At 33.7% G+C, this 16170-nt stretch overlaps 1 protein-coding gene across 7 annotated transcripts in view; it reads left to right on the top strand.

Moving 5' to 3' along the window:
• The window catches only part of ADAD1 (adenosine deaminase domain containing 1), a 62486-nt gene extending 47751 nt beyond the window's left edge, over positions 1–14735 (top strand). For all 7 annotated transcript variants that reach the window (XM_055274672.2, XM_055274670.2, XM_055274668.2 and 4 more), the window contains exons 10-12: positions 391–628; positions 6233–6362; positions 14582–14735. In XM_055274672.2, coding sequence (XP_055130647.1) covers positions 391–628; positions 6233–6362; positions 14582–14695 — 482 coding nt within the window. In that variant the 3' untranslated portion in view covers positions 14696–14735. The remainder of the gene's footprint in view (positions 1–390; positions 629–6232; positions 6363–14581) is intronic.
• Positions 14736–16170: the final 1435 nt, after the last annotated feature.

Genomic DNA, 16170 nt, shown 5'->3' with positions numbered 1-16170 from the left:
ACCAATTATTTCTCATCCAGATTTGTCAACTGCGCTTGCAAGAAATCAGCATACAATGCAGTCGACAAATCTGGATGTACCAGATTTCTTTCTGAGTCAGTTACTAAAGTACCAGTTTCTGAAAAGCTGTGACTCTTTGCTAATATTCAGTAGAGGGACTTTTCATTCTTTTCTGTGTCAGTCTTTTTTAAAATGGAAAATCTGTTATTACCTTGTTCTGGTTCTGGTTAAGAATATGGAGTAGATGCTAAGAGAGTAGAACTAGGAAAGGGAAGGTTGAAAGATAAAGGATAGAGAAATGGGCTTTAGACGATTTCCAATCATTTCATTTATTTTATTTTGGAATGGTCTTTTAATATTGAACTTCAGTGTTTTGTTTTTGCTTTCTAGGTGATGGGAATTGCAATGATACCAGAGGCTTAGAAATCGCTATAAAGCAACGTGTTGATGATGCACTCACTTCAAAACTTCCAATGTTTTACTTAGTCAACAGACCTCATATTAGTTTAGTACCCTCTGCTTATCCACTTCAAATGAACTTGGAATATAAATTTCTGAGTCTGAATTGGGCACAAGGAGATGTTTCTTTGGAGATTGTGGATGGCCTGAGTGGGAAGATCACTGAAAGGTTAAAATTACTAATTTCTTTAAACCATATATTACTTAAGCAAAAGAAGACATTTTATTTCAGTTTTTATTCTCTTTTGGATACCATTTATTGAACTCGGAACAATATTTATTATCATTAGTTGAGTGTGACTATGTTGCAGGCATTGTACTAATTTTAAAAATTTTTAAATTTTAAATTTTTTTTCTGATGAGAAGACAGATGTGGAGAAGTTATATAGCTTACTGAAATTACATACTAAATGGCAGAGTCACCATTCAAACCCAAGGAATCTGGCTCCATAACCTATGTTTCTCCAACTGTAATTTCATACCATTAGTATTAGAATCATGTAAATTTTTTTAGAAATTCAATTTCTTCTACTGAATCTGACTTTGGATCTGGGGCTCAGGAATTATATTTTTATATGCTCTTCCAAATATTACTTATGTTCCCTTATGTGTAAGAACTATGGTACTGTGTTATACTGTCTTCTTATAATAACCCTGTAGGTTGAGTGATTTTATTTATTTATATATTTTTTACAGTTTCTGAGACTCAAGCTAGGTTAAATATCTTGCCTAAGGTTACCCAAGTAGTTAATGACACAGCTTGGATTCTAACCCAGACATTTTATTTTCAAAGCCCTTGTTCTTAACTATGATGCTCTGTGCCTTCTAGACATTTCTTCATAATGTCTCTGCCATTGATTATTAAGTAAAAGTAAAACTGTTCTTTTAGTGTGAACATACATTTGTAATGAGGCAGTGAATAATGTTAAAAATTTAAATGCTTAAAATTGCTTTCTTTGTGAAGGACAAATTTAAATGAAGACCACATACAAATGTTTCTTAGCAGTCAAGGAGGCTCATACCTGTAATCCTAGCAGTTTGGGAGGCTGAGGCAGGAGCATGGCTTGAAGCCAAGAGTTCAAGACCAATCTGGAAAACATAGTGAGAGACCCAGTGTTTTGTATAAAAAATAAAAAGTATTAACCAGGAGTGGGAGTGCATACCTGGAGTTCCAGCTGTTTGGGAGGCAGAGACAGGAGAATCACTTGAACCTAGGAGTTTGAGGCTGCAGTGAGCTATGACTGCATCACTGCACTCCAGCCTGGGCAATAGAGTGAGACCCTATCTCAAAAAGGAAGAAAAAAGAAAAAAAAAAGACAAACCCATAAACGTTTCTTAGTATGAACTCAGTTAAGCATAACACTGATATTTTAACTTGGATGAATTATACTATTATCAAATGACTAAGGCCAGCATAAACAAGTGCTTTACTATTAAAAACAGACTCAACTAAACATACAAACAGGTCTTCTATGAAAGAAAAAATTATTTACTGAAAACATAAAATAATGGCATAACAAAGATGAAATTAAGTGTGTGAGCTTAACATTTTTTACGGCCAAATACTTGCCAAGTAATTACAAATAAAAAGAAAGCAGAGGTCGGGTGCAGTGGCTCATGCCTATAACCCCAAGATTTTGGGAGGCCGAGGCAGGCAGATCATCTGAGGTCAGGAGTTTGAGACCAGCCTGACCAATATGGCAAAACCCCATCTCTATTAAAAATACAAAAGATTAGCTGGGCATGGTGGCAGGTGCCTGTAATCCCAGCTACTTGGGATGCTGAGACAGGGAGAATCACTTGAAACCAGGAGGCAGAGGTTGCAGTGAGCTGAGATTGCACCATTGCACTCCAGCCTGAGCAACAAAGCGAGACTCCATCTTTAAAAAAAAAAAACAACAAAAGCCAGAATATGTAGTCTAAATATTAGACAAGGTATAATTCAGTCTCAAAGCATTACAATAAGACAAAAAAAAACCTTAGCAATATAAACAGTATAATTAATATGGAAGACAGAACAGTTAAGAATGTTTATGCAGAAAGTGACATAGCCACATTCACAAAGCAGAAATTATAGATGACAAGAGGAAAGGAAAACTAGAAACACACTACTAGTAGAGACAACAATTCACCTCTTTCAGTTCATGGTAGATCAGGTGGACAAAACAGTAAACAAAGATATAGCCATTTTAAATAGCAGTAAGGTAGATTTCATTACTTTAAACTCTGCATCATAAAACTATAAAATGTACCTAGTCCTCAAGAAACTATAGAACACTAACAAAAAGCTGACCGTGTGTTAAACGACAAAGAAAATAACAAATTCCAAAAAGTAGAAGCAATGTAGACATATTCTCTGATTATGATGAGATAAAACTGAATAACAAACCAGAATACTAGGAACTGCTTTTACTGGAAAAATTCTGACTCCTAGTTCAAAGGGGAAATATAAACTGAAATTGCAGAATATTTAGAAAATAGGGGTATTGAAAATATTACATATCAGAACTTGTAGGTTATACAGGTTAAACAAAGCTGAATAGAAAAGTCAGAGCCTTAAATGCATATAACAATAAATGATAGAAATAAATTAGAAATATAAAGAAAAGAGCTTTAAAAAACAAAAAAGGTCAGAATTACTTATAAAATGCTGATAAGAAAAATCACCAATCTCATATAAAATAATAGATAAGGATGCAATTAGAAATAGAGAAAATTAAGAGGATCATAAGCTATTTTAGGTAACCACACAAATATAATTTAAAACCTGAATGAAATGGATAAATTTCTAGGAAAACATTACTTGCAAAACTTATATATAGAAGGAGGAAAAATATAAACGTTATTTTCTTTTTTTTTTTTTTTTTTTGAGACGGAGTATCGCTCTGTCACCCAGGCTGGAGTGCAGTGGCGCGATCTCGGCTTACTGCAAGCTCCATCTCCCGGGTTCACGCCATTCTCCTGCCTCAGCCTCCCGAGTAGCTGGGACTACAGGCGCCCGCCACCGCACCCGGCTAATTTTTTGTATTTTTAGTAGAGAGGGGGTTTCACCATGTTAGCCAGGATGGCCTCTATCTCCTGACCTCATGATTCGCCTGCCTTGGCCTCCCAAAGTGCTGAGATTACAGGCATGAGCCACCAATAAACGTTATTTTCATGAGAAAGTTACCAAGAAGGCACCTTAACTGTTCCTCAAAGTACCATTCTGAGGTAGTCCAGAGGGTTTTTTTCTAAACCTTTAAAAAGCAGATAATTCCAGTGCTATCCAAAAAGATGGAAAGCATCCAAATACTTTTATGAAACAAGTATATGATTGATACTTAAATCTGATTTTTTAAAATTGCTAATCAAAGCCACAATGAGATACTGTCTCACACCAATCAGAATGGCTATTATCAAAAAGTCAAAAAACAGATGCTGGTGAGGTTGTGGAGAGAAAGGAACACATATACACTATTGGTGGAAGTGTAAATTAGTTCAACCGTTGTGGAAGACAGTATGGCAATTCTTCAAAGACCTGAGGGTGGAAATACCATTTGACCCAGCAATCCCGTTACTGGGTATATACCCAAAGGAATATAAATCGTTCTGTTATAAAGACAGTTGCACACATATGCTCATTGCAGCACGGCTCACAATAGCGAAGACATGGAATCATTCCAAATGTCCATCAATGATGGACTGGATAAAGAAAATGTGGTACATATACATCATGGAATACTATGCAGACATAAAAAAGAATGAGATCATGCCCTCTGCAGGGCCATGGATGGAGCTAGAGGCCACTATCCTTAGCAAATGAACACAGGAACAGAAAACCAAATCCCACACGTTCTGTCTTGTAAGTAGGAGCTAAATGATGAGAACACATGGACACATAGAGGGGAACAACACACAGTGAGGCCTTTCAGATGGTGGAGAGAGGAGGGAGACGATCAGGAAAAATAACTAATGCATACTAGGGTTAATACCTGGGTGATGAAATAGTCTGTACAACAAACCCCCATGACACACATTTATCTATACAAAGTACCCCTGAACTTAAAAAGTTTACAAAAAAAATTGCTACTCCTCCTCTCCACCACACAAAATTACAGACCAAACATCTATATCCAAGAAAAATTGCTATATAAAAGGTCGGGGAGCAGAATTTAACAGCACATTACAATAATATATTTTATACAGTAACACCAACTGGCATTTTTTCTAGGAATACTAAGATAGTAACGTAATAGAAATAATACCAGACTAGAAACTCTTACTAATGTGTCATATTAATTAATCTAGGGAAAATACCATATGTTTATCTCTATAAATTCTAAGAAGGTGTATAAATAATTTAGCTCTACAACTATTCTAGATTAAGATACTCAATAAAAAGGAATAGCTAGGTAGTTTTTTTTACAGGATAAAGTATATCTTTATTAGTCAAAGAATATCATGATTGATAAAATGTCAGAGGCATTCCCACTAACATTCAGAGCAAGACATTATTTACTGTTATTGCCGTTACTCAACATTTTACTGGAGGCATAAATACATTTGGACAAGGGAAATGGGAGAGAGAAAATATTGGAAAGAAGGAGTTACAATTATCACTCTTTGAAGATGGTATTTATATCCAAAAATCAAGAAAATTATCAAAACCACTGCAACAAAAATGTCATGGTGGAAAATTAATATGTAGAAATCAATAGATTTTGTACACATGAGTGTATGTTAACTATTGCTATGTATAAACTACCTCAAAACTTCGTTGTTTAAAACAACTATTTATTATTACTACTTGGAAGTGCTTGAGTCAGCTGAATGGTTTTTCTGGATTTTCTTGGGCTTTCCCACACATCTGGGGTCAATTGTTGGTCAACTAAAGGTCAGGTGAGCTGATCTTAGCCTGTATTCACTTACCCTCTAATAGGCTAGTCCTAGCATGGTCACATGGGAGAGGCACCAGTGCCAAGAAAATAAGAACACAAGGTATCTCCAGGCCTAGATTCAGAATTATCACACTGTCTATTCTGTTTGCTAAAACAAATCACAAGCCTAGTAAAATTCAAGGGAAGGGAAAATCAGCCATGACTATTAATGTGAAGATCTGAAAAGTCACATTGCAAATAACTGGAAACTAGGAGGAATGAAGGATTTTGACTGTTTTTGTTATCTATCCTAAGAACAACTAATGAGAAGATACAATAAAGGAGAAAAGTTACAGTAGCAAAAAGGTTCATGATCTAGGGACCCACCTTCATTAGAAACCCAAATTACACATCTACATGCACATAATATACACATACACAAAGGGTTGTGAAATAGGTTATGTGTATGTGTTACGCTTTTACTGAGCCAAAACTTCTTGCAGTGAAACACAAAATAGATTATACAATTTCATTAATTTTGATATATTTGTATACCTATGTAACCATCACTCTAGTCAAAATGCAGCAAGTATTTCCATACCCACTTCCAGTGAATCCCTCATACAACCACTGTTTAATTTGTATCATCATAGATTAATTTTGCTTCATACAATAGAAATGTTCCAAGGTCAATCTTCTGCAGTAATTTTTGATGCAATACTAAATAATTTAAAATGTAATTTAAGAAATTTACTTCAGAAAGTAAATATTAAGAATGCCTCTTATGTAAAAAAAAGTTATGTATATTGCAAATAATCAAGAAATATTTTGTAGATCCATGTTGATTTTAATCCATACAATTGCCAACATAAATTACTGAAAAATAAATTTAAAAAATTTTATTTCTCTCTGCTTAGTTCCCCATTTAAAAGTGGTATGTCAATGGCAAGTCGGCTTTGTAAGGCTGCAATGTTAAGTCGGTTTAACCTGCTTGCCAAAGAAGCTAAAAAAGAATTACTTGAAGCTGGTACATATCATGCAGCCAAGGTAAGTCCTTAAAGGAATAAAGTTATCATAGGAATAAAATTTAAGACATTAATGTGGTCATTTTAAAATGATTCTCCTTAGCAAAAGTTTGTTGAATACTTCCTGAATATAAGATATTACCAGGTAATGGTAAAATTGATTTTTAAATGAACATGTCAGATATTAGATATGTAAATAAGTATTGCCATTTAAAGTAGCCATTTTAGTATGGTATATACTTATTTTGACAGTGTAAGTTACATAGCACTCAAAAACCCGCTATGTCATACCAGAGAAACAAAATGTTAATAAAATTTATTCTGTATATGGTATTAATTGTACTAACTATAGAATGTTAAGTATTCTAAAAGAATACATTATTTAAGATATATGAATTTTTCTATTTTAAAGTTGTGAAACAAACTTTAATTTCAGCATCTGATTTGAACCTGATTTAGTAGGTAAGGTACATAGCTTTTTTCTCTCTTCCAAAATATATTTTACATAAACATAATGTAAGTTTAAGTCAAAAATTTGAAAAAGTTTTAAAAATACAGAAAAAATATTATTAATACTTGTAATTCCACTTACTATTCAAAGTTAATACTCAGTCTTTTAATGTGAGCATGTTATTTCAGTTCCTTCTCATATATGTGGATTTGTGTATGTGTCTGTTTAAAAATAAGACCATATTGGGTATGGTATGTTCTAATCCACTTTTTCTTTCTATGTGATATGACATGAACATCCTTTTTTTTTTTGAGATGGAGTCTCACTCTGTTGTCCAGGCTAGAGTGCAATGGCACGAGCTCGGCTCACTGCAACTTCTGCCTCCTGGGTTCAAGCAATTCTCCTGCCTCAGCCTTCTGAGTAGCTGAGATTATAGGTGCACACCACCATGCCGGGCTAATTTTTGTACTTTCAGTAGAGACGGGGTTTTGCCATGTTGGCCAGGCTGGTCTCGAACTCCTCACGTCAGGTGATCCACCAGCTTCAGCCTCCCAGAGTTCTGGGATTACAGGCTTGAGCCACCGTGCCTGGCTGACATGAACATACTTCCATGTTACCATTAGTAAATATTAAATGTAAATTGTTTTGCTATCCTAATGCCAATAATGATATAGCATTATATGAAAGTCTTTTAATTTTACCAATTTTACCAACTTAATGCTCAACCTGTATAATTACAGCCTGTAAAGCCGTTACATTAATTACAGGTGTATGTGTACATAATCACATATTTTTAAGTATAAAAGCTTTTCTAGACTATTTCTGGTTTTGTGGCATAAAGAAGTTGTAAATCACTATAAAAACAAGTAGAAAACCAGACAAAATTGTCAAAAACAACCTTTCATAACTCTGAACATTGACAAAAGGCAGAAAAAACATTAAAAAGTGTGTATTCCTCACAAACTCTTCTTATTAGCCAGACGTGGTGGCCCACAGCTCTAGTCCTGGCTACTTGGGAGGCTGAGGTGGGAGGATCACTTGAGCCCGGGAGTTCAAGGCTGCTGTGAGCTATAATCACACCACTGCACTTCAGCCTGGGGGACAGAGCAAGACCCTCTCTCTCTTTAAAAAAAAAAAAAAAAAAAAAAAAAAAAAAGAAGAAGAAGAAGAAGAAGAAAAACTGCTATTACTTTGAGCAAGAATTACAGGAGTACATGGCCTTACCCAGGGCTTTTCTCATTCTCATTTTCTTCCTCTCTGCTGGTTTCAATGCCAAGAACTGTAGTTTTTTGACCCAATGAGGCTACCACCAAAAGCAGAAGCTTTGCCTTCAGAGGAGGTTTACTCGATTTGGGACAGGGGAATGAAAGTTTGCAGTTTTGTTGGCTTAAATGCCAAACTTGGTAAGAAATGAATGGGGAAAACCAGTAACTCTCCTGGCCCAAGATTGCCATCCTGGTTGGAGGCAAGTGGTAGGCCAACTAGCAAGTTAACAAGGAGATTTGGAAAATGAGAGAGCCCTGAAAGGACTGAGGTAAATTCTTCATATTTTCCTGGCTGACTGAAAAACTACACTCACGTGCAGGGAATACCCAAGAGAGCCCATCAAAGATACAAGCCAAGGGATACTTGAGAGCTGACTGTAACATTCAGTACATTCTCTTCCACGTACAAGTTGATCAGAAGATGGTAGAAGTTTTACAAAGGCTTAATGTGTTGATTTCTTATTAGCAACAGTGGAGGCCATCCCAAAATAGCCAAAAAATTTTGAAAAAGAAAAAAAGTTGCAAAATACATAGTTCTTAATTTCAAAACTTTCTATAAAACTACAGTAATCAAGACAGTGTGGTACTGGCATATAGACAATGGAATATAATTGAGAGCCCAGATACAATAAGATATTATGTCAAGTGAAAGAATGCATAGGCCCCATATCATATGGTTTGATTTATATGAAATGTCTATTACAGGCAAATGCATAGAGACAGAAAATAGTGGTTATCAGGCACTAGAGGGGGAAGAATTAGGAGTGACTGCTAATAGATACAAAGTTCTTTCTAGGATGATGGAGAATATCTAAAATTAATGGTGATGGCTGCACAAATTATTGAATATACTGAAAGCTGAATTGTACACGTTAAAGGGTAAATTTTGTGACTTGTGAATTATATCTTAACAAAGCTGTTATAAAAGAGACAGTGGAGGCCCAAAGGGCAGTATAATGGCAGGTCCAAGGTGCTGAAGGAAAAATCCTGGCAACCAAGGATTCTATATCCAGGAAAATAATCCTTCAGAAATAAAAGCAAAATAAGAACATTCACAGGTTAAACTAACATTAAGAAAATGTGTTGTTAGCAGTACTTCCCTAAATGGAATTCCAAAGAAAGTATTTGAGGCTTGGAAAAAATTATACCAGATGATAGCAAATCCACAGGAAGGAATAATAAATACTGAAAATGATAATTATGTGGATAAACATGAGACCTATGAGTATGTGTACGTGCATGTCTATATATTTGCTCTTATTTCTTTTTAAAAAGTTGTTTAAAACAACACTGTGTTGTTGAATTTATAACTTAGATGCAGTATATATGACAATATAACAAAGGATTTGGTAAGAAATCACTCTATATTGAAATAAAGTTGCTGTTTTACCATAAGCCAGTATGAATCTGAAATCCAATATGTAAGGTAAAGAGGTATATTGTAATTCCTAATGTAACCATGAAGAAAATAAATGAAAAACTATTGATAAAATACCAACAGAAGTATTAAAATAGTTCAGTAAAACATTTTTCTTAAACTATAGGACAGTAAGGAAAAAGATAAATTGTAAAAAGACATAAGATGTGAGAAATAAATAGTAACATGGCAGATATAAATTCACCATACCAATAATTACAATAAAGTAGACTAACTGCTCCAGTCAAATGACAGATTGTCAGATTGGGTTAAAAAAAGCCTGATTCAAAATATATGCTGTCTGCAACAAGCACATTTTAAATTCTATCTCAAATAAATCGCAAGTTATAAGGATGAAAAAAGACCTATCGTAAATGATAACAAGACAGTTGGAATGTTTATATTAATATTAAATATACATGAAGAGGAGAAATATTGCTAGAGACAAAGAGCAACATCTTACAGTGGTAAAAAGGTCAATATATCAGAAAGATATGTGTATGTGGGTGTAACAACAAAGCCATAAAATACACAAGCAAAATCTGACAGAATTGTAAAGTAAAATAGACAATTCAGCAACTGTAGTTGGTTTTAATTCTCCTTTGTCAGTAATTGATAGAACAACTCCACAGAAAATCAGTAAAAATACAGGATACTTGAACACTACCAACCAATCAAAACTCACTGACCTGTAGAAAACACTCTACACAACAGCAGAGTATATGTTCTTTTCAAGCCCACATGGAGCATTCTTCAGCATAGGTCATAAAGCAAGTCTCAGTAATCTTAAAAGGATTAAAATCATGCCAAGTATATTCTAACCACTGTGGAATTAAATTAGAAATCAAGAAGAGAATGAAATATGAGAAATTGCTATATATTTGGAAGTTAACTTGCCTCTGAATAACTCATGGTTCAAGGAAGAAATTATTAGGAAAACTAAGAAATATCTTGAACTAAATGAAAGTGAAATGTGATATATTAAAATTTATGGAATACAGGTGGCCATTTGTATCCATAAGTTATGCATCCTCAGATTCAACCAACTATGGATCGAAAATACTTGGGGGAAGAAAAGGAAAAGTAAAAAAAAATACAAAAATAAAAATAATACAAATAAAATACAGTATAACAACTATTTACATTGAATTTATGTTGTATTAGGTATTATAAATAATCTAGGGATGATTTGAAGTATGTGAGAGAGTGTACCTAGGTTGTATGCAAATACCATGCCATTTTATATAAGGGACTTGAGCATCTGCAGATTTTGGTATTTCTAGGGGATCCTGGAACCAATTCCCCATGGATACCAAAGAATGACTATATAAATAAGTACTTAGAAATGTATAGCTTTAAATGCTTATATTAATATTAGAAAAGAATCTTTAAAATCAGTTATTTGAGCTTCCAGTTCAAGAAGCCAGAAGAAGAAGAGCAAGTCAGAATTAAAGTAAGTAGAAGGAAGGAAATAATGAAATGTAATGAATCAGAATAGAAATCAGTGAAATTGAAAATAGAAAAAAATAGTAGGAGAAAATCTAAATTTGGTTCATTAAAAAGTTAAACTTGGTAATCCTTTAGCTAGATTAACCAAGAAAAAAATAACAGATAACACAAATTATCAAAATCTGGAATTTAAAAAAAAATGGTCATCACTACAGACCTTAAGAAGCTTAAAATTATTATAAGGGATTATGAACAACTGTTTGTCAGCAGACACGTTAGATGAAATGGACGTATTCCTAGAAAGACACAAATCATAAAAACTGACTCAAAAATAGAATATCCAAATCGAACTTAAGAAATTGAATTACTAATTAAATTATTTTCCTAAAGAAAATCTCAGACACATATATGACTTCACTGGTGAATTCTGTCAAACATATAAGCAAACTATGATACAAATCCTACAAAAGCTCTTTCAGAAAATGGAGGAGAAAACACTTCTCTACTCATTTTACAAGTCCAGTGTTACCCTGGTACCAAAAGTGGGCAAGAAAACATTACAAGAAATGAAAACTACAAACCAATCTCTCTCATGAAAATCAATGTGAAAATCCTTAGCAAGATATTGACAAACCAAATCCAGCAACATTCAAAAAGGATTATACTCCACAACCAAGAAGGTTTATATCAGGAATGCAAGGTTGATTTGAGATCAGAAAATTATTTTATGTAACACACCATATGAATAAATTCAAGTTTAAAATTTGTATAGTTATCTCAATAGACGTACAAAATGCATTTGACAAAGTCCAGCACCCATTCACAATAAAAGCACTGAACAAACAAGGGATAGAAGTGAACTTCCTCACCTTCATAAAGGGCATCAATGAAGAGCCTACCATTGACATTCTGCTTAATGGCGAAAAGACTGAATAACTCCTTTCCCTACTCAAGATTAGGGAAGAAGGAGAGAATGTGTGCTCTCAGCACTTGTATTCAACACTGTTCTCTAGGTCCTAGCCAGTGCAGCAAGGCAAGAAAAAGAGATTAAAAGGTACCTATACTGTAAAGGATGAAGAAATTTTTTTATTCCTAAATTGTATCATCTTGTAGGTAAAATATTCTTTGGCAACTACCAAAAACAAACAACTGGATCATATATGACTTTAGCAAGGTCACAAGATATGAGAGCAATATAGAAAAATAAATTGTTTATATACTAGGAATGAATGCTCAAAAAATTGAGAAAACAGCTTCATCCACAATAGCACCAAACGTGTACATTTATGTGCGTGTGTGTGTTTGTGTGTAAACACAGAGGAATAAATTTAACAAAAGAAATGCAAGACCTGTACACTGGAAATGATGAAACATAGATGAGAGAAATTGAAGGAGACCTAAGTAAATGGAGAGATGTACCATCATAATGCATTGGAAAACAGTATTGTTAGGATGTCACTTCTCTCCAAATTAATTTATACTTTCAATGCAAAATTAAAGTTCCAGCAGGGTTTTGTGTAGAAATTGACAAGCTGATTGTGAAATTGATATGGAAATCCAAAGGACTTTTTTTTTTTTTTTTTTGAGGTGGAGTCTTGCTCTGTCACCCAGGCTGGAGTGTGATGGCATGATCTCAGCTCACTGCAACCTCTGCCTTCTGGATTCAAGTGATTCTCCTGCCTCAGCCTCCCAAGTAGCTGGCATTACAGGCACCCGCTACCATGCTCGGCTAATTTTTTGTATTTTTAGTAGAGATGGGGTTTCACCATATTGGCCAGGCTGGTCTCGAACTTCTGACCTCAAGTGCTCCACCCACCAAACTGCCGGGATTACAGGTGTAAGCCACCGCGCTCAGCTCAATCCAAAGGCCATTTAAGAGCCAAAAGAATTTTGAAAAACAAGAAAGTTGGAAAACTTAACCTACTTTCAAAACTTACGATAAGGCTATAGTAATTAAGACAATGTATTGATATAATAATAGAAATATAGATCAATGGAACAGAAACCTATACACATATGATCAATTGCTTTTGTACAAAAGTGCCAATTCTGTGGGAGAATCATTTTTTCAACAAATAGTGCTAAAATGGTGGAATATATGTAGGTAAAACAAAAAATTAACTTAGATCTTTATGTCAGTCATACACAAAAATTAACTCAAAGTGGACTTTAGATCTAACTATAAGAGCTAAAACTATAAAACTTTCAAATAAAATATGAGAAAATATTTACATTATTAAATATAAATTAGAAAATATTTATTAGGGAAAGATTTCTTAGATATGATACCAAAAGTATAACCCAAAAAGAAATTGATCATTTGACTCCAAAATAAAATACTTGCTTTTCAAAATTCATCATTAAGAAAATGAAAATACAAACTATAGACTATGAGAAAATGCCACTTTGGAAAATAGTTTGACATTTTCCTAAGATGGTAAATGTGTAATTAGCAATTCCACTGGTATTTACATGCATGTTTATAATAGCATTATTCAGAAAAGCCAAAAACTGGAAGCAATTCAAATGTTAATCAGCTGGTGAATACATAAAATGTGTTGTACCCCTATAATGGAATATTATACCCCTACAATGGAATATTAATCAGCAATAAAAAGAAACAAGCTACTGATACATGAAACAACCTAAATAAACTGAAAGAAGCCTGACACAACAGGATCCTTATTGTGTTAGTTAATTTATATGAATTTTTTAGAAAAAGCAAAACTCTAGAGACAGCAAGTAGATTCATGGTTGTCTGGGTTTAGGACTGGTACTGGCACCAGGACTGCAGGTGAGTATAGTGGAACTTTTTAGAGGTGAGGGATTTGTTTCACAACTGGACTATGCTGATATTTGCATGCCTCTATGAATTCATTAAAAAACACGAAACAATACACTTAACAATGGATGAATTTCATGGTATGTAAATTGTCTCTCAATAAAACCAGCTTGTTAAAAGTTCATTTATATTTTCATTTATAAAAAAAGAAAATTCGCCAAAATATTAATGGTGGCTATCTACCACCATTAGTTTTATCTGCCACCATGAAGTTTTGTGATTACCGATAATTTTTATTTCCTTCTTTATATTTTGTCTGTTTTTCAAATTTTCTGCAATTAGTATGATTAATCTTTTAATTTAAAATGTTAAAAAAAAAAAAAAAAAAGAAGAAGAAAAACTGGCCAGGTGTGGTGGCTCATGCCTATACTACCAGCGCTTTCGGAGGCCAAGGTGGGAGGACCGCTTGAGGCCAGGAGTTCAAGACCAGCCTGGGCAACATGCAAGACCTTGTCTCTATAAAAAAATAAAATAAAAAATAGCAGGGCATGGTGGTGCATGCCTGTAGTCCTAGCTACTCAGGAGGCTGAGGCTGGAAGATGGCTTGAGCCCAGGAATTCAGTGATCATGCCACCATACTCCAGCCTGCATGACAGAACAAGACCTTGGCTCTTAGGAAAAAAAAATAGAGAGAATAATTGCTCTTTAGGAGTGTTGGGAAGGAAATTTTTCAGCTTCAAAAATATTAAAATATAGGAATTAAAAAAGACTTTCATTAACTTTTTAAAATTTCAAGCTAAAGAAACAGTATTGGGGCTACTTTTCAGAAATCAAATGCTGCTTGTTTTCTATAATTCATTTTTTCTTTCTTCTCTAGTGTATGTCTGCCTCCTATCAAGAAGCTAAATGTAAGTTGAAATCCTACTTACAACAACATGGCTATGGACCCTGGATTGTGAAATCTCCCTGCATAGAGCAATTTAACATGTGAAATAGGCAATCCATTATCACATTAAAAATCTTGTATTGTTTGTTGTGTTTTGACTAGTGAAACTGTTTTTAAAATATTGGTGGTTTTCAACTTTCAGAATCAGAGTCTTAACAGCAATGTGCAGTGATTGCTGAAAATTTCTAAATATTCCTGCCAAATTACATTGAAACATTAGAGCTTTTTACTTTTTCATTTTCTCGGAAAAGGACTTACCTGTTTGAATATGTAGCCATTTTGTATTTATTTTGACAGATATTGTAAAGCCATTTTCCTTTTTGTAGTTTAATAGAGATTTCCTTTTAAGTTTTTGCTTTAAAGCTGTCCATATGGCTACCATATTCAACATTGTATCCTGGCATCTCACTCAGTTTTTTAAAAATTAAATATTGGAAGTCAAGAATGAAAATAATGATTTGTACTCATTGATGAATTCAACAAACATTTGACTGCCTAATATAACACCATGCTAGGTGTTAGTAATGAAACAATACCTAAAACATCAGCTCTCATGTTAAAGGAGTTCATGAATGCAAACTGCACATATAAATGTAGAAAAATATTAACCATGTTAAGGAATAGTTTGATAAAGTAGTTATTCTATTAATAGAGGATTATCATATGTGCATTAAATAAGACTGCCCATTTTCAACTGTTCTACAAGGTCTATCTGTACCAAATGTGATTTAATTATTTATAATTTAGATTAACAGGGATTTCTAATTTATAAGTCAGTAAAAGACTGCTTAAGCTTTATATCCGTATGTGTTTATACAGTGATTAGAAAGAAAAAAGGGAAAGTTTACTTACTTTTGAGTTAGGATAGGTATCTTTAGTGAAATTGTTTGTCCTTTACTTAGCTTCTACATCCTATTCCTTGGTTTACAATCACAGATATATTAAACATGATTGGTTCTCAGAGTTTGTCCCCCTTACCTTAGATCTTTACTAAACTTATAAATCTCACACCTACCCCACATCAACTATTATAATCACAGATGACGTTTATATAAATTGTTTTGGTTTTTTGTCTGTTCTAAAAGTATGGTAGAATTTAGTTAATGAACAGTGAAGTCATGCTGGAAAGACATCTTTCAGTAATCTAAACTCTACTGATACTAGGTTGAATCATGTGAAGTTGCCTTATTGGTGGATTAAAAAGGATCAAAATATGGGCAGTTTCATGTGGATTAAAATAAACACCATATTAATAAATTCCATTTCAATTAGTTGCATAGTATTTATTGCTTATTTCTGCAACTGCTATTTCCCTCTTAAATATTTTTATTTTCTTTGCAGGGCTGTTTCTTTTCATAGCAAATGTTCAGCCTTCTATTATTTCACTTCTCCTTGATAGTAAATTTGCCTTTGAAAATACAAGATCTTTCACCTTCTCTTGGCTTTTCCATTCATAAGTATTTTGCTTTTAGCTGACACTTATAAAATGTGGGAAAGCACTGAGTACTTTTATTTGTGTC

This window comes from Symphalangus syndactylus, chromosome 4 (genome assembly GCF_028878055.3).
Source record: "Symphalangus syndactylus isolate Jambi chromosome 4, NHGRI_mSymSyn1-v2.1_pri, whole genome shotgun sequence".
NCBI classification, from domain to species: Eukaryota; Metazoa; Chordata; class Mammalia; order Primates; family Hylobatidae; genus Symphalangus; species Symphalangus syndactylus.
This window is presented reverse-complemented; position numbering and strand designations above follow the sequence as displayed.